The 20,596-nt window shown below is 37.2% G+C and overlaps 1 protein-coding gene across 4 annotated transcripts in view; it reads left to right on the forward strand.

Moving 5' to 3' along the window:
• Positions 1-20,596, forward strand: part of LOC106880840 (transmembrane protein 144) — an 83,694-nt gene that overhangs the window by 37,155 nt on the left and 25,943 nt on the right. For 3 of the 4 annotated variants that reach the window (XM_089361642.1, XM_052972429.2, XM_014930971.3), the window contains exons 2-5: positions 7,047-7,252; positions 13,116-13,235; positions 14,567-14,666; positions 20,343-20,423. In XM_089361642.1, the coding sequence (XP_089217768.1) occupies positions 7,075-7,252; positions 13,116-13,235; positions 14,567-14,666; positions 20,343-20,423 (479 nt within the window). In that variant the 5' untranslated portion in view covers positions 7,047-7,074. The remainder of the gene's footprint in view (positions 1-7,046; positions 7,253-13,115; positions 13,236-14,566; positions 14,667-20,342; positions 20,424-20,596) is intronic. The other variant, XM_089361643.1, reaches the window with a different exon arrangement.

The raw sequence follows: 20,596 nt of genomic DNA on the forward strand, positions 1-20,596 counted from the left end.
AGTCTAGTACTTATTCTATCAGTATCTTTTGCCGAACCTCTAAGTTACAGGGACGTAAACACACCAGCATCGGTTGTCAAGCGATGTCGGGGGTGGGTGGACAAACACAAACACACACACACACACACATATATATATATATACGACGAGCTTCTTTCAGTTTCCGTCTACCAAATCCACTCACAAGGCTTTGTTTGGTCGGCCCGAGGCTACAGTAGAAGACACTTGCTCAAGATGTCACGCAGTGGGACTGAACCCGGAGCCATGTGGTTGGTAAGCAAGCTACTTTATTTCATAAATATTTACCATAAAGGCATTACAACAGCCACTCCTCCTATTTCTATATGTATAAAGATATATATATACATATATATATATATAAATTTATATAACTAAGGATAAGATCGTTATTTAAAATACCGATCTTATCAGGTGGCTAGCATTGGAATAAAAACCTCAAAGGTAATAATTATTAAAATCATAATTAAGGGTATCCAAGAGATACCACCACGCTAGAAATAGCAGCCAAAATTTGACTCTGAAACAGCATTTAATGTGATATTGGATATTAAATGTGATAACCCCGTATAAGTTAGTTTTGTTTCGTGCAGTCTGGAATTGGACAAAAATGGGCCCTGGGCTATTCTACTTGTGAGTCCCCTCCCTATTCCTAACCATCGTGACTAGAAATGTATAAAATCTTGACCGATAGAATAAGTACTAGGCTTACAAAGAATAATTCCTGGGGTCGATTTGCTCGTCTAAAGGCGGTGCTCCAGCATGGCCGCAGTCAAATGACTGAAACAAAGAAAGAATATTTGTTAAAAATCAAAACAAATTCAAATCCCAATCTTCAGTTTTGACAATCTGACAACTCTTTTCTTCTTTCATTCTACCTTTTTAACGATGTGGGATTTTGATGTTGTTGACACTCTTTCTTTCTTTCTTTCCCCTATTTCTTTTCTTTTTTTGCTCGTTTTTCTGGCATAGTGTCTCTAGGACCACATTATTCAGGTTTCTTAAACCTTTAGCTGGCATGTCATAGGTCAGCAGCTGAAATATTAAAAAAAAAAGCTCAAAATGGAAAATAACATCGATTCAATTACGAGTTCGCGGTGTGCGGACACACGAAAATACATGCTTCTTTTTCTCTAAATGCCAATTTTTCTTTAAAGGCGCTCCAGCCGTGACAACCATCTTGTATTCTAAAGAGATTCCAGCCGTGACAATTTTATTTTTAAAAGCTTTCCAATCGTAACTGTCGCGTTCCAAACTATCCCTCGTCACAGTTTATTGAATAATGTTGTCCAGGTTAAGCTAGGATGGAATAGTCGTGGGTGAAACGTCTTTTATCATTTGAACGTTGCATCAGAGCTGACCTGGAGCTAAACAACAGTAATTAGTAATACATTGCGTGGAGTGAGAGGCACAACGAGTAAGATTTACTCAATTTTTAACTTTATGAAAAATATATTACTTATAAATGTTCGCTACCTTACAAAACCTATATCAGCTTCTCTAAATGCATTAATAATACTATAACATCTTCAGAACAAGCAAAGTGGCTAGTTCTAAAATCTCTTATAGAAATGCAAGTACTAACTCTACTGAAAATTGATGTTTGTTGCCACATCACCATGGCTGTTCCGTACGGAACAATGTTACTACTCTTTTTTAACCTCAGGAGGACACCTCCTCCGGCTGGTTAACAACACAAAACTAGTGTCCTGTATATTGCAAGCAAGGGAACGAACCCCTCCCATCCAGCGGTGACAAGACCAGTAGACGAGATCTGATTTCAGGGTCTTACCCGTCCTCAGTACTGGACACCTGTCTACTAGACATGGCAGTCATTCGTCTCAGTTCACAATATATAAATAAGCCACATTCAGCCACTGATTTTGCAACAAGCAAAGTAGCTTGTTCTAAATGCATGCAGTTACTTTACTGAAAAGTTTGAGCATATAAAAGACAAATTTAGCTGGATGAAAATGAGTAAGACAAGATAAGGTAAATTTGCCACTTCAATTCTCCAGAGTTACATTTGAAAATAAAAACTCATACATGTCAGTATCCACCCTTCAATTTTCAGAAAGATCAGAAATGCAACAAAAATATTAAATATCTAGGTCAAATGAAAGAGGATCATAAAAAGATGACATATGATATGAAAAGATGACATAAAAGTAATTCAATGAAATTAAAGTAATTAACTAAATCTTAAAATTCAGTTTAAAATATTCTCTATAGCATCTTCATGGTCTGCTGGAGTGGCCCTCTTCCTGATACATTTATACACCATGCAGTTAAAGAGAAAAATTATTGAAATTAGTCATTATTTATTTTGCCCCATTTTAGACATCGTTTTGAAAAGTGAAAATTATCACCTGTACCAGTGGAGCACTAAAAGCACCATCCTGAGCGTGATCGTTGCCAGAGCAGCTGTCTGGATTCCGTGCCGGTGGCACGTAAATAGCACCAGCGTGATAGTTACCAACGTTGCCTCCCTGGCACGTGAAAAGACATTCAAGCAAGATCGTTGCCAGTGCCGATGAACTGGCTCCTGTGCAGGTGGCACGTAAAATCCACCATTTCGAGCATGGCCGTCGCCAGTACCGCCTGACTAGCCTTCGTGCCGGTGGCACGTAAAAGCACCCACTACACTCTCGGAGTGGTTGGCGTTAGGAAGGGCACCTGTAGAAACTCTGCCAAATCAGATTGGAGCCTGGTGTCGCCTCCTGGTCCACCAGTCCTCAGTCAAATCGTCCAACCCATGCTAGCATGGAAAGCGGACGTTAAACGACGATGATAAACATTAGTGGGGGGAAAAAAATTGACTTGGAATCCAACATTGAAAATATTGATTGTTAAACACCAAAAACTATCCAGATACTTTATTAGCAATCTCAATTACAATTGGGTCAAAGTTGAGGAGAAATTTCTTGGGAAAAAAAAGTGCCTGTCACCTGACTATGTTTCAAACTCAATCAACTTCAACAACTATGCTGATCGACTTTTACTCTGAGATGATGCAACAGTATAAAATGATGCAATACTTGCAATGTAAAGATTTGAAACAGACAGGGTGACAATGACATGAAATCAGAAATTACTCATTTTGTCCTGGTTGCCAATTTTCCCCCCCTCTACATTTATGTGTTTGGAGGTGGTGTGTATGTATGTGCAGCTGTTAACCAAGTTGCTAGTTATAGTAGCTACATTCCTCATCAATATAGAAATTTCAATAAACAAATAAGTCCTAAAAATAAGACAGGATGGTCATAGAAGGAATGTCGTTCATCATAAATCTGCTGGGTCAAAGCTGACCTAAGGCTAATCAACAACAATTAGTGACAGACATATCCCAGTAGAAGAAAAATTCTCTATACAGTCACTTGGTTTGCTAGAAATAGCAACTAAATCACTACTAAAATTCCTTCAGTTATGCTCTACATCATAAATGGAAGGAATTAGGACAAACAATGAGAAAATGTAATATATTGAACAAATGACAAAAACTATCCCAGCTATCTCAGGGATTTCTGTATTTTTTAACATTTCAGATAGTGTTACTACTCTCTTGGTGTTAACAGCCTTTGAATACAATTGATAGGGAATTGATAAGCTCACTTTGCACATAGTTTCACATCAAGCCTCACTGTGTGGCACTATGGGCAAGTGTCATCTACTATAGTCCTAAGTCAACCATTGTCACATGAATGAATTTGGTTGACAAAAACTGTGGAATCCTGTTGTGTATGTCATCATCATCATCATCGCTTAATGTCTGTTTTCCATGCTGGCATAGGTTGGATGGTTTGACAGGAGATGGCTAACCAGGGAGCTGTGCAGACTACAATTGCCTGTTGTGGCATGGATGCTTTTAGCTTGCCCCCAGCATGGTTGTGTTTATGCAGCACCAGCATGAATGCATTTTTTGTGGCACCAGTACCTGCAAAGGTTAAGCCTGTATGTATGGACTACAGCGATTTTACTTAGCTTGGTGTGTCTTAAGTACAGCAAATCACCACAATTCTCAGTCCCTTGTCATTTCCTCAGTGAGGCCCAGTGTCCAGAGATCCTTTCTCACCACTTCATCCAACATCTTCCTGGGTCTACCCCTTCCAGGGGTTCCCTCCACAATTGGAGCTTGACACTTCTTTATGCAGCTGTCCTCATCCATATGCATCACATGACCAAACTAATGCAGTCTCCTCTCTTGCACACATCTGATACCTCTTATACGCAGTTTTCCTCTTAATCCATTTACACTGCCGTGCATGCACACTGACGTTACCCATCCAGTGGAGCATGCTAGCTTAATTTCTTTCAAGTTTTCGCAAGTCCTCCGTAGTACGATTATGTGCATCTTTGTGATTGTGTTTGTTGCACACGCATGCACACACACCATCCCTTGATAACCAGTGTTGGTTTGTTTACACTCCAATAACTTAACAGTTTAGCAGAAGAGACTAATAGATTAAGTATCAGACAACAAGAAAAAGATGTAAATATACCAATGTACATATGCAAGGATAAAAATACACACACATACACATATATACTTATCACTCATGGAAACACATAGTAAATGATTCACGAGTATTCAAGCAAACTAAGTCAACTTGTTCCATTTGCCAAAAAGGTTTGCAAGGCATTTGTTTTTGAAAGTAGTGGTTTTCTGATTGCAGCCCTCCCGTGAAATCCAGCTTTGTGCAGCTCCCAGCAAACAATTTTTGTGAAAACTGTTCTTGAGGTGGTCATTAAGCTCTGCAGTAATTTTGGGAGCTGTACATTTGTGATCCTTTCTAACTATTCGCTATCTGAAAGTTGTGGTTTTCTTCCTGAGTTTTGTTTCAACAAGGAGGTTTTTCCCTCTTTGTCAAAGGCTGTCATTACTTTCAAGACAGTACTTCTTGATACACCAAACATTTCAACTGTTTTCGTTTCGCTAGTCACTGCCATACGAGCACCAACAATTTGACCTCTTTGAAAGTCCAATAGATCTGTGATTTTAATGAATTTTAATTACTCTTTTCTGATGATATCTGAAAACAAACAGCAATTTTAGCAAAACTTATCAAGCAACACTAATAATAAATCAAAAAACAAAAATAAACAAGCTTTTGATGGTTTTATAGATATTTCAAAATTACGATGCTAGGTGTTTCCATTATTTTGTCCAACTCCTGTATGTATGTATATATATATATATATATATATATATATATATACATATATATATGTGTGTGTGTTGTTAAAACTAAGCATCTGGACAAAGGTAAACATGTAAACAAACATACACATGTATATATCTACACATACAGAGGCATAAGCATGGCTGTGTGGTAAGAAGTTTGCTTCTCAATCACATGGTTCCAGGTTCAGAGCCACTGCATGACACCTACTATAGCCTCAGGTCAACCAAAGCCTTGTGAATGGATTTGGTAGACAGAAACTGAAAGAAGCCTGTTGTGTATCTTCTACTATATATGAGGGGGTATGAAAAGTTTTGAGCCTTGAAGTCTTGTACCATGTTTTGTTTTTTCAAGGCTCAAGACTTTTCATACACCCTTCGTAAATGCAAGTGTATGTATGTGGTTATGCATGCGTATTTAGTCCTGAAAGGCTCTAAAACAGTGCATCCTTGAGAAAACAAATTTGATTTTCAAAATATGTGCAAAGAGAAGGTTGTCCGTGAATAATAATCAAAAAATAAAATTTACTATAAGAAATAGCTCAACTTTTAGATCAACAGCTTTCCTACTCTCTATCTCTCAGACTTCCACTCTCTACATATATTTTCTGCACTCTTTATCACTCTCTGTATATGTATTATCTCTCATGCATGCTGTCACTCCATCTCTCTTTTCATATAATGTAATTGCTTTCATTTGGTTTAAAACTGTTTTGTAATGTTTACTTTCATTTTATGATGCATTACTATTACAGACAAATCCTGTTTTCTAATTGAGTAAAACTTATCAAACTTTAAACTTCTGTAACAATTTCTAAAATTTTCCTGGAATAAATGAATCACAAAATCAAATTCAACATGAAAAAGTACATGAATGTACCAAATTTGAAAATTTTCGCTTAATTTTCAAATTTCAAAATCTGTAACAACAACAAAGATCTTTTTCTATTTGTTTCTTTCATTTTTTGCTTTACTCATTGTAAACTCCCCCACTCCTATATATATATTTACCACACTCTCTCTCACTCTCTATAAATATATATAGCTTGCACTGAGTGAGCTATATACTTTTATATACCTCTGTAACATTTTTCTAGAAATTTTCTGGAATAAATGAATCACAATATCAGATTCAGTGGGAAAAAGTACACCAGCATATGAGATTTGAAAATTTTCACTTAATTTTAGAATTTCAAAATCTGTGACAGCAACAGAAAAGACCTCTCTCCCTCTCTTTCATTTTTCACTTTTGTCATTGTAAACTTTCCCCTCTCTTTCTATATATATATATATATTTACTACATTTTCTCTCTCTCTCTCTCTCTCACTCACTCAATATTTGTGTGTGTGAGAGGAATTTTGTAAGAGCAACAGTGATTTTAAAAAAGTATGTTAAAGATAATTTATTTTAATAGAAAATGAAATGTAATTTTTAAAAAATACACTATTTGAAAATAAAGGAAGTGGGGATTGTAATGATGATCACCAAAATCAGAACTAAGCGGGGAAGGGAAGAGACTGAAGAAATTCATAAATTTTCAAAAATTTTTTCATAAAAAGCTTCCCTCCATCATTCGTGAGGGAGTAGTGAAAACAGTTTGAAAAATCCTTGTCAAAACACAGAAAATTCAACTTATGTGGGTTCTCTATTCCAAAACTTCTGTATGATCTCACAAGTACAGTAAATATGTTTGTGCGTGTGTTGTGTATATGTCAGTATGGTTGATGTGGCTGCATGATATATTTGTATGTGTATATGTGTCAATAAATATGTATGTATGTCTATACATTCAATGTATCTCTATGAATAGTTGTGTGTTTTAATATTCTATACCTATTATATTTCCAGTACAATATTCCTCTAGAGAAAACCAGTGATGATGCAGTTACTTTTCCCAGCTTTAGCATTGATGCCAATGCTCACTCTCACAGAAGGTGCTAATCATACATCAAACACGAACTTTTCAATATCTGCTGGGTACATATCTTCAGCAATATCTGTCATCTTTTATGGTAGCAACTTTGTACCTGTTAAACAATATGAAACGGGTGATGGTAAGACTTCATCTATCTCTTAATATTTTTCTTTATTTTTCCTATGTCTTGTAAGTGTATTTGGTAGATGGAAATTATACAGAGGCCCATTATGTACACATATACCTTTCTCTACTCTTCTCTCTCTTTCACTCTGTTTCCCCAATCCCTCTACTCCTTTGTTCTTTCTCTCTCTGTCTCCCATTTTTCCCTCTTAATACTTCCTCTTCTGTACCACATGACCAGTGTCCAGTAAAGGCAGTGTTGTTCTTTTTCGCTCTGCTTTTGACCAGACTGGTCTGAGCTTCTGCTGCGTCCACTAGGACTTACTCCATTTCATCTTTGCGCAACCCCACTAAATTCATTCGATAGCTGCAAAGCTCTTTCTTTTGTATCTGTGGTATATGCATAATTATTATTTTTCTTCTGTTGTATATAGCTGTAAAGCTTCATGCTGTTATATATACATAATTCTTTGTCTGTTGTATAATATCTTGTTTGTTTCTATCTTAGTATGCATTTGCTAACTTTTTTCCAGTAGCTTAATAACACCACTGGTGCCTCCAAAATTAAGTGGTCTCAATGGTAATGGCGCAAAATCACTATGATATTTTGGGTTATTAACTGATGAGGAAAACTCAGCTGCGAATATTCCGTGTATCATGTCTTTGTCTATATTTCCTGTCTATTAAGTTTTTGTCTAGTATTCCATTTGCTCTGCTTTAGTCTAACTTTTTCTCCATGTTATGTTCTTTCTGTTCAACCCTTGATATATATATATATATATATATAGAAGGCACATGGCTCAGTGGTCAGTGTCAGGCTCACAATCATGAGGTAGTGAGTTCGATTCCCGGCTTGTACCCTCTGACTCGCTTCCATGCTGGTAGCACATAAAAAGTACTATCTGAACGTGATCGATGCTAGGCCCACCTGACTGGCTCATGTGTCAGTGGCATGTAAAAAGCACCCACTACACTCTCGGAGTGGTTGACGTTAGGAAGGGCATCCGCTGTAGAAACTCTGCCAGATCAAACTGGAACCTGGTGCAGCCTTCTGGCTTGCCAGTCCTCAGTCAAACCATCTAACCCATGCCAGCATGGAAAACAGACGTTAAACGATGATGATGATAGTCATGAACGGGCTGTTTCAGTTCACCTCCAATTCTGTTCAAATATGTGATGTTGATATGCCTCAAAAATGGTGAAATATCGATGTCCATTTGCTCATGAATGAGACTTGGGATGAGTTGTCTTGTCTATGTTTTTCAGGTGTTTTCATACCTGGTGCTTTGAGTCATCTCCACCACATCAAACCACAGCCTACCGGCAGACAAGCTAAGTACATGCATTGAGTATGTTTGTTCAATAATATATATATATTTATCTAATATATATATAATCGATTAAGTAAACAGAAGATGGAATTGGTATAACTCTTTATTTTGTACAACGATCATTTCAACCCATCCAGGGGCTGTCCTTTATGGGTGGGATGCTGTGCATTATATTGTGTTGAATCAATTTTGCAGTCTGGGTCACATCAAGTACATTCATATGTAAAGTAGTGTCTCACTAATGACCTTGAGCTTGGGCGGTCATGTTATTTGCTCGCTTTAGTTAGGGGAATGAGGCATATCCATAACAAATAATAATATAAACTGTAGACAAGAAAGGAAGAAAAAAGAAAAAAATTGTGGCTGTATGGTAAGTAGCTTGCTTAACAACCACATGGTTCTGGGTTCAGTCCCACTGCGTGACACCTTGGGCAAGTGTCTTCTATTATAGCCTCGGGCCGACCAAAGCCTTGTGAGTGGATTTGGTAGACGGAAACTGAAAGAAGCCCGTCGTATATATATGTGTGTGTGCGTGTGTATGTATATATATATATATATATATATATAATGTGTGTGTGTGTCTGTGTTTGTCCCCCCAACATCGCTTGACAACCGATGCTGGTATGTTTACATCTCTGTAACTTAGCGGTTTGGCAAAAGAGACCGATAGAATAAGTATTAGGCTTACAAAGAATAAACCCTACGGTCGATTTGCTCAACTAAAGGCAGTGCTCCAGCAAGGCCACAGTCAAATGACTGAAACAAGTAAAAGAGGAAAAAGAGACGGAAAGTAAATGGGAGAGGGATATAGATAGTTTGAGACCAGTGGAGGAAAAATTAGATTACATTCGGTTTAAAGTGAGAGAAAGGTACTAGAAACAGGAAAGAAAGAATATATGCAGTTAAAATTGTTTGGAAGAGTGATATAGATTGGTGGAACCTTTTGAGGAATGATATTAAAAGTCTGTCATCACACTTACTTTAAGGTTATGCCTAGGTTTATGCAGGTGTCCTGTAATAAAGATTGTGATTTAAGAGCTATGAAGTTTATGTCCCTCTACTTGACTCAACAAACTTAATTGGCAGCATTGATAATGATAAGTTCAACTGAGAAGGTGTAATAAAACTGAAACATGTCCAATATCATACACTCAGGTGGGACACCACCTTATAGGGTTTAGTGAAACAAATCAGCCCCCAGTGCTTATTTTTTAAAAGTCTGGTACCTATTCTACTGGTCTTTTTTTTTACCAAACCACTAAGTTAATTACAAGGATATGAACAAACCAACACCAGTTGTCACAGGATGGTGGGGGACAAACACAAAGACACACTTACACACATAGACACATAAGCATGCACATGCGCACACACACACAAATCAGGTTTCATTCAGTTTCTTATTTCTTTACTGCCCACAAGGGGCTACACACAGAGGAGACAAACAGATTAAGTCAATTATATCAACCCCAGTGCGAAACTGGTACTTATTTTATCGACCCCGAAAGGATGAAAGGCAAAGTCGACATCGACAGAATTTGAACTCAGAATGTAGCGGCAGACGAAATACCGCTAAGCATTTCACCCGCCGTGTTAACGTTTCTGCCAGCTCGCTGCCTTCATTCATTCAGTTTCTGTCTACTACCAAATCCACACATTAGGCCTTGGTCAGTCCAGGGCTCTAGAAGACACTTGCCCAAAGTGCAACACAGTGGGACTGAACCTGGAACCAGTTAATTAAAATCCCTTGGCTTATAACATTTCACTACATTGTAGATCATGCTAGCTTTGGTTGCAAGCTTGGAAAATAAAATACAAAACAAGAAAAAAATAGCAACAAAACTGCAACAAAAAAGAGAAGAAATTCTGTATAACAACTGTTTTCTCTCCATCTGTCATTATGTCAATATGATGGGCCTTATATTGATTTGGATGTTTAAAGGTCTTTCAGATTTATGAATTGACTTTTTAAAAATTATGAATTTATTGATCCAGATTTTTATTTATTGCTCTATCTTTTATCTTTTTTCTTTTACTGGTTTCAGTCATGAATTGACCCCAGTACTTATTTTTACTTTTTTATGCTTAGTACTTACTCTATCAACCTCTTGCTGAACCACTAAGTTACAAGGACATAAACACATCAGCACTGATTGTCAAGCAGTGGTGGAGGACAAGCACAGACATAAAGACACACACACACACACATAGATATATGTGTGTGTGTGTGTGTGTGTATATATATATATATATATATATATATTCTCTCTTTCCTTTCCCGAGCGTCCAATAACACTATCCGTATCACGTCCTCACTTTTTTGTTATTGTTTTTTGTGTTTTTTTGAACTTATATATATATATATATATATATATATATCATAAATATATAGGGATTGACAGTAACCTGCTTCTCCAACATACTGAGAATTCAGAAATAGCAGTCAAAGAACTACTGATTTCAAAACTACAAATTATTACTCTAGATTGATAGCGATATTTTTGATACACACAGAACAAAAAACAGTAGAGAAGAGTAAGACGATTCCCTGCCCTGTATATATATATATATATATATATATATATATATATATATATATATATATATATATAAATAGATAGATAGATAGATAGATGTATATATATGCAATGGGCTTCTTTCAGTTTCCATCTACCAAATTCACTCACGAGGCTTTGGTCAGCCCAAGGCTAAAGTCAAAGACATTTGCCCAAAGTGCCACACAGTGGGACTGAACCCAGGACAATGTGATTGGGAAGCAAGCTTCTTAACACACAGCCTGTCAAAACTTTCTTTGGGGTGGAATGAAGATCCAGGAGAACCAAAGAATCAGAGAAGGGACAAAAGCCATCTGTGTTTTTGCATGTGTAATAAATAAGGCAACATTTAAGCATGAAGGCGATGTTGAGTAAAATGGTGAAGGTGTTTTATTATAATATCCACAGTAGATGTGTAGTTAAAAAGTTTGCTTTGCAACTGCATGGCTTTGAGTTCAGTCCCATTCTAGGTAACTGCTTTCTACTATAGATTTGAGTCAACTAAAGTCTTGTGAATGAAATTTGATAGATAGAATTTGTACAGAAGTCTGTTGAAGGGACTGTACAAGTTCCTGGGTGGTATATTTCATCTGATGTTTGGTTTAATATAACCACTTGTCTCATGGGTGCCTTTAGCAGAGTTCATTCTGGCCCAGTTTTAACCGACTATACCCAGCCAAAATATTAGACCTGTTTTACGTTCAAACTGGCTAGATGTGGCCTCTCACACCAACCCTACAATGTCATTTTAAAAATTAACAGTTAACTCATTAAAATTGCAAAGCTACAATAAATTGAATAAATAAGCATTACTTTTGACAGAATAATGTGAATGTTAATGTTATGACTATGACTTCTTCCCTTCCTCCCGCCCATCTTGGAGTCCCTTAAAAAGGGTCAGGAATGTTCCCCTTCCTCATCTGACTAAACAATAAAAAAAAAGGAGAGATATTGCCTTCTAGGATTCAGACCTCAATGTTGCTCTATTCTTTCATCTGTACTGTATAAAAATGTTGAACTACAAGTCCATAAGTCTTGAGTTCAAATTGATTGAAGCTAATTCTTTATGTATTTTTGTAGGACCTTCAATTCTAGCTGAAGTCTCAGTCCACCTGAGACACTGTCAAGAATTAAAAGACCTGACAAAAGACATTAAGAAATGTAAATATATTCCAGATTAATTTCAGCTGATAATGACAAACACATTGATGTTCTGTCTTTCCATTTGTTAAATACCAACAAGAAGCTGTGCACCACACCCTTCACACCCCCATTCTTCACTGCATTGGTGATATTTATGTTTAATTACACTGTACTTTTTTTTTTTTTTGGTCTGTAAGTGTAATTCTCTATTTGCTTCTATCCAGAAATCAAAGAAAATTACTACTATTCCCTTCAAATTTTGTTTTTGTGACCTGGACATCCATGTTTTCAGACAGATTCAGCGCTGAATTGCTAAAGCAGAAATATCATTATAGCAAGTATTCTGCTCAATACAACAGATTTGTCTGTCTGTTGCTTGACCTTATCCACTTGAGCATGTCCCTTGGTGACTGACGATATGTGCATCTCTGATCATGAGCAGAAATAGTGGGGCAGCATCATAGCTATGTGTTGAGAGGGATTCTTTGGGATTTGAATAAATGTAACAAAAGCAAAGTTTGAAGGAAATAGTCATTTTTCATATTTTCTAGGGATAAACAAATAGGAAATATCGGTTGTTATCTATTGTTATCCAAGGACAAAAATTGCAGAATTATTTGTCCTTGTGTTCAAATGATGGGATACATTCAGAAAAAGTATCAGATAACTGAAACAGACTATACCCTATTCAAGGAGAAATTCAGCTCCCATCTACCCAATATCTTAAAACCTGCACAAAGAATCAGCCCTTAAATGACCCTTAAAGGCCTTACAAGCATTTTCATTTATGCAAATGTTTCTTTACAAACACTAAATTCTACAGATTATAAACTGTTTTCTCTCTTTCCAGGAATGTTTTTCCAATGGGTATTAAGTTCTGGTATATTCCTTGTCGGACTTATCATCAACATCTACAACCAAAGTGTCTTTTACCCTTTGGCAATGGTTGGCGGCGTCATTTGGGCAACAGGTGATCATCATTTTCTGCCTCTTTCATTGTTATTTTCACCTGATTCAGTAGATTTATGATTAAGGACTTCTAGACATCTTGTCTTTCAGATATATAAATGTATCTAGGACTACATTCTCTAACATGTCCTTCCTTTGTTTCTCACATAATAGTTTGTGATTTGAGAAATATCTGGCTTCTATTTCTAGCAAGTTAACTGTGGAAGAGTTAGTGTTTTTGCCTATTGATGTTTATAAATTGTTTATTTTATACCCATTTTTTTCTGTCATATCTGCTTCTAAATGTAGGTTATCATAACACTGTTTAAGTACACTATGAACATGTCTACCGTATTTTACTAAACTATATTATATTGTACTGTTTAATATTGTACTCTATTATATTTATCTGCACTATATTCTAACTATACAGTTATCTACTAAGTTATACTTTATTATATTGTACACCGAAATAGATTAAGGATAAATATGTATTTAACTCGTACATTAACACAATAGAGAGAATCGTACGTATGTATGTATGTATGTATGTATGCCTGCTATGATTTAGGCTTATTTCTAGATTTTTTGCTAATGGGGAAAGAGCTAGTTTCTAACTTAGAACCAAGGTTCCTTCATTGGAAATTCAAAAGCAACAGGGTTGTTGTGCATATGTGTTTATATGTGCAAGTATTTGGCATCAGTACATATATACATCTGTATTTGTTTCATGCATGTGTACATATAACTACATATCTATACATGTGCATATGTACTTCTGTTTACATTTAGCTGCATGTCTAGACATGTTCATATGTACTTATATGCTAAACTTTTAGAAAGTTTTGCATATAGCTCCATTGAGGGCTTGTATCTGTAGTCTTTTAATTAGCTTTTTTGTTTCTGGTTTTGGGAACCCTAATTTCTCAAGATTGATCCTGAGGTAGTTGGTTATATATTCAAGTGCCCCAATAATTACATGTATTAAATCTAAACTGGTAGTCCGAGTGGAGTAGCTGTAAATTTCTCAATAGTTCAACAGAGGTATATATGTGCATGTATGTAATTTTGCATGTACATATGTATGTGTGTGTGTTTGCATATGTATGTATATGCATGTATGTAATTTTGTATGTGCATATGTGTGTGTGTGTGTGTTTGCATACGTATGTATATGTGTCTATTTGAATGTATATGTGTGTTTGTATGTATATAGGTATGTGTGTATGTATGTACATATCCATGTATGTATGCATATGTGTTTGTTTTTTGTATATATTTCTTTCTTTACATTGTGTCAATATTAGAAACATTATTATTTTTTTTTTTTTTGACTTTTGTCTGTTTCTTTAGGAAATCTGTGTGTTGTACCAATACTGAAAACTATTGGTCTCAGTTTGGGGTTGTGTATTTGGGCTACAACCAGTCTATTGATGGGTTGGCTCAGTTCAAGGTAAGACATCGGCAACAAATTTGATATCTTTCTCCTTCACCTCATCACTACCATCATCATCATCATTATGGTCATCATCATTTAACGTCCATATTCCATGCTGGCATATGAGTTGGATGGTTCAACAAGGATCCAACAAGCCTGAGGACTGTGTTGAATTCCAATGTACTACAAGTTATAAGTGAGTGTCGCCATCAAACAAGGTGTGTCCCTTTCAGTCAGTCTTCTATGAAAACATGTCTGGCTGTAGAACATCTGCCTCAGTGAATTACATCTGATTGATGCAAGCTTGGAAAATTGGACATTTAAACGATTAGGATAACAGATATATCATCATCATCATCATTATCGTTTAACATCCATTTTCCTCTCTGTCATGGATTTTGTTTCTTTTGGATAGCTTAAACAGAATCTGATGAGCCAGAGCACAACATTGTCTGCTTTGGCATGATTTCTATAGCTGGATGCCCTTCCTGATGTCAACCACTTTACAAAGTGTTCAAAGTGTTTTTGCTTTTATTTACCACTGGCACTAGGGAGGTCACCAAGTAACTCACAAGAAAAGACAACTCGACTGAGTTGGGGTGCAGTATTGAGAGAGGTGGAGTTACGCCAGGTGTTGAGGGGCTACCTTAGCAGGAGAGGGAGAAAGGATGGTGGAGATGTGGTGTCAAAATGTACCCCTAACGTACATGAAAATGGATAAGAGAGAATAGGGACAGAGAACCAAAGATGGCTGGATGGGTAGGTTTGGGAGAATGGAGAAAGGGCTAGAGATGAGGACGGAGATGATTGTAGTGGATGGAAACATGGTCAGTGGTGAATCTTTGTTTGCTGGGAGAAGGTAAAGAAAAATAAGAGTAGGTCATTGACATTTTTTGGGGTTGCCTACTCTGAGTAATTATATTTTGATGTATACCACAGATGTCTCTCAGTATTGGTTCAGAGTGATAACACCTGTACACAGACAAGTATTGATCATTATGTTTTATCAAATTTATTGACATAACTTTATTGGTTCTTTCATTCATCCATTTGCTTTTACATCTGTTTTTACATGCTAGAATGGTTTAGATATATATATTATTGCAACATTGTTGTACAGCCAGATTCCCTTTCTGTCGTTAATTTTTTGACGAGTAAATGTGACAACACCACCACCACCCATAACTTGCGGGTTTTGTAGAGCACAAATGTAAAAGCAACACACAGACACATGCACACACAGTTGTCTCGTTAGACTAGTATGACCATCATTGACAAATCATCTTGTTTCTATTCTTTTCAGTGACCATGTGACCTACAGTGGCTTTTAAAGCCAGTAAGTGACTTGCATTTTATGCTGCAGATATTGCATTCATGTTTATGTGTTGTAACTGGGTACTCTTTTGGTGCAGTACTTTGTGTCCTTTCATATGCTTTATGAACCCCTATTGGCTGAAAGTTCCCTACCACATAGACACATATGTGATTAGTTGCTTGAAATTGGTTCTATTCAACTTGAGGCATTTCATTGCATTTGCATTGGTAACTTGTGAGGCCAACTCTGGAGAGGAAAACTTGTCCACATTCATTACACACAAACTGTGAGACTGTTGAACCAACAGATTTTCTTTTCCTGGCTGCTCACTTTAGATTAACCCATTCTTATGTAGATTTCTGAAACTTCCTGATGTCATTGGTTATTTTTTTGCATGTCAATTATTTCTGTCTAGTTCTGAAATTTCAGTCTTTGACATAATCCTTAAAATACAATTTTGGTTCATTCTGTGGTCTCGTACCAGATGCTAGCTCATAATATAAAATTTGTTTGGGGATTCTACTGCCATCTAAACAAATAAGATAGCCTACATAGCAGAGTCTGTGTTTATAGGTGTGAGCTCCAATGATAAGAGTGTCAGCATTTTGACATACTTCAGAATCACATATGTGAACACCTAGAATATTACAAAGGCATTGTTGATGAAAATTCTCTAGAATTTTGAGATGTCTGTGGTGGGCACCCCAAGTTTCAAAATAGTAAAGCAATACAAAATACATCTGTGCATGCCTATATGCATACTGCTCAGACATTATCCAGCCTCTGGATCACAAGTGTGCTTTTTTCCTCTCTCTACCTTTTCTATTACTACTATCATGTCTCTTTAGGGCTTATGTAAAACTGTAACATATGATGTTTCCTTCTCATTTTTAAGATAAATGAGTATGACTTTAGAGAAATTTGGCTGCTATTTTTAACAGGCTAAGAGTGTTGTTTGCATGTATGACCTCTTTTCTATAGCACTCTTTGACCAGATCCAAATACAATGAACATTAATTAATTCTGTAAATCTTTTATTGATTGAAATAATTTCTCTTATCATGTTATGATGTATTGTAATAAGGTTAACACCTCCAAACAAACAGCACTTTGGAATGAGGGCACACACTTTGTGACTGCTTATTGTTCTTGTTCAGCCATTTATGTATTTAGGATTATAGGCACTAGTGTCGCTGTGTGGTTCAGAAACTTGCTTCTCTGTCGAGTATTTTCAAGTTCAATCCCTCTGTGTGGCACTTTGGCAAGGTGTTTTCTACTATAGCCCTGAACTGACAAAAAGCCTTGTGCACTGGCTCAGGAACAAAATTTGCCTAGAGAGTGCAAACCCGGGTCCAAAATTTTTTTCCAAAGTTTTCTTGTTTTTTTTTCTTTTTTTTTTTTTTGTTCTTTGAGAAGAAACCTAACTTGAAGCTAATTTTTACGGATCACTTTTTACTCACTGTTTTCTAAACCCGAGAAAAATAAGTAGGAGTGCAAACTTTGATTTTGCACGGCAAAAAATTTTAGGAGGTGCACTTGCACCCTCTGGAGTGAATTCAGGAGATGAAAACTGAAAGAAGCTGCTCATCCCTCTGTGTGTGTGTGTGTGTGTGTGTGTGTGTGTGTGTGTGTGTGTGTGTACCCTTGTCTAGATATCACATGATGGTTGCAAACAAGCATCACCATTCTAGAAGTGATATGGTTCACTTCTAGTCTTATGTGGCAAACATGTCTGGCCATGGCGAAATATCTTGCTTTAAAACAGGTAAGGGTTGGTGACAGGAGGAGCACCCAGCCATAGAAGACCTGCCTCATTGAATTCTATATGAATTCCATGCAAATATTGAAAAGTAGATGTTAAAAGAATGATGATGATGGCAACAATGACGATGATGACACCATATACCATGTATTAAGAGGTGACTAAAAGGGGTTACCATCAAGAAGGACTTCTAACCATAAAACTGCATTAAAAAGGGACCCCATGATGACTATAATTAATTAGATAAGGGTGACATGCAGCCCAAAGTACCCCATGGTATAGAGACAGTCCTGACCCCTCTCATCACAACTCGAGGTGAATTTAGTTCATTTAAGATGGCCGAATGCCTGATGTCCCTTATGGAGATTTGGATGTGGAATGCAAGGACAATGACAGGGAGATCAGGGAAAGTGGTAGGGGTACCAATCAAAAAAGAGGGGACATGTTATGTGCAGTAGCCAAACTGCATATGGAAGATGTGAAAGAGAGGTGAAGAGAAGGCAGAGGTAGAAGTTTGTGTAGCAAAGTTGATTTGACAAACCCATACAAGACCATCCAGAAGATGTGAGTGGCGTTGGTGTTTTTATCTTTCTAGAATTTGTGGATCCTGTGATGAGTGAATTGAAGGAGTGAAATTAGCAATTGATGATATATAGAAACTAGTTGATGGAAAGTTGTACACACATATGTATATTAAAGTATCATTGTTATTATTATTCAGGCGGCAAACTGGCAGAATCATTAGCACGCCGGGCAGAATGCTTAGCAGTGTTTCTCCCATCACTGTTCTGAGTTCAAATTCCGCTTAGGCTGACTTTGCCTTTTATCCTTTCAGGGTCAGTAAATTAAGTACCAGTGAAACACTGGGGTCAATGTATTTGACTAGTCCCCCTCCTCCAAATTTCAGGCCTTGTGCCTTTAGTAGAAAGGATTATTATTTTTTTATTATTATAAAAATAATGATAATAACATTTATTGATGGCAGGATGCTATAGTGAGACTAATCAAATTTATAGTGAAAATCAATTTGACTGGGACTTCAAGTCTTACCTAACAGTTTGTTCAACCCTTCCACACACACACACACATCATCATCATCATCGTTTAACATCCGCTTTCCATGCTAGCATGGGTTGGACGATTTGACTGACAACTGGTGAAACCAGATGGCTACACCAGGCTCCAATCTGATTTGTCAGAGTTTCTACAGCTGGATGCCCTTCCTAACGCCAACCACTCCAAGAGTGTAGTGGGTGCTTTTACGTGCCACCAACACGAAGGCCAGTCATGCGGTACTGGCAACGGCCACGCTCAAAATGGTGTATTTTATGTGTCACCCGCACAAGAGCCAGTCCAGGGGCACTGGCAACGCTCTTGCTCAAAAATCCTTACACATGCCACGGGCACAAGTGCCAGAAAGGCGACGCTGGGCACAGGTGCCATCCCGATTTCGCTTTTGCTTGCCCCAATAAGTCTTCGCAAGCTGAGCTTCGTGTCCAATGAAGGAGACAACGTTGGCATGGGTGCCAGTCATCGAATTTAGTTCGGTTTAGATTTCACTTGCCTCAACAGGTCTTTGCAAGCGGAGTTTAGTGTCCAATGAAGGAAAGGTACGCATAAGTGGGCTGGCTACACCCCTGGCAGAGGCACACACACAAATTATATACATGTATGTATTTATGTGTGGAGGTGAGTGGCTTAGTGGTTAGGGTGTCAGCATCATGATCGTAAGATTGTGGTTTCGATTCCTGGACCGGGCGACACATTGTGTTCTTGAGCAAAACACTTCATTTCACATTGCTCCAGTCCACTCAGCTGGCAAAAATGAGTAATGTTGCAATGGACTGGCGTCCCGTCCAGCTGGGGAACACATACGCCATTGAAACTGGGAGACCGGGCCCATGAGCCTGGCTAGGCTTTAAAAGGGCGCAAAAAAAAACAAAAACATGTATTTATGTAGGTAAGTAAGTAGATACATAGGGAGTGGGAGGGAGGGATGTGAGCGGGTTAGTTGGTTGGTTTCAGTGCACAGTCTTGTGGTTAAGATGATTAATTCCTCACCATGGGCCAACTAAAACCTTGTGAGTGGATTCAATTGAAAGAAACTGAAAAAAGCCTGTTGTATATAATGTGTGTTCCCTTGTCTTGATATCACCTGATACCTGTAAATGAGCATCACCATCAAACTGGTGATGTTTGTGTTCCAGTCCTCCATGAGGAATATGTCTGGCCATGGAAAAATATGACTTTGGTTGGAAACAGACAAAGGTTTATATCCAGCCATAGAAATTCTGGCCTATGCAAGCTGGGAAAAGTGAACATTAAAATGTTGTTGTTACTATTGCTGCTAGCAACAGCAGCAGCAGCAGCTGTTATAGTGGCAGTAGTGATATTTATCATTCTGCAATTAATATTTATTTCTGTCTTAATTACTGAAAATGCTCTCCAGAGTTCATGACCCACAGTCCAGTTCAAATTCCCAATCTTTATTAAATTTCTTCACAAAATGAAATTTCACTGTATTTTTAATTTTTGCTGTGTTCTTACCTTCTTTAGTTTTGTGAATTTTATGTATGTCTTCCATTCTTTAATATTGTCTCCAATTCTTATACAGCTATGGTTGGTTTGGCATCAACCAAGAGAAATCGCATAACATGGTCATGAACTACATTGCCCTGGCTTTTGCTGTCATGAGGTAAATTAACGTAATATTGATTTCAAATTTTGGCACTAGGCCAGCAATTTTATGTGAGGGGTAAGTTGATTACATCAACCCCAGCGTTCAACTGATACTTACTTTATCGACCATGAAAGGATGAGAGGCAAGGTTGCCCTTGGTGGAATTTACTCACAATGTAAAGACAGACA

The sequence above is a fragment of the Octopus bimaculoides genome, chromosome 13 (assembly GCF_046866305.1).
Source record: "Octopus bimaculoides isolate indiv1 chromosome 13, ASM4686630v1, whole genome shotgun sequence".
Lineage (NCBI taxonomy): Eukaryota > Metazoa > Mollusca > Cephalopoda > Octopoda > Octopodidae > Octopus > Octopus bimaculoides.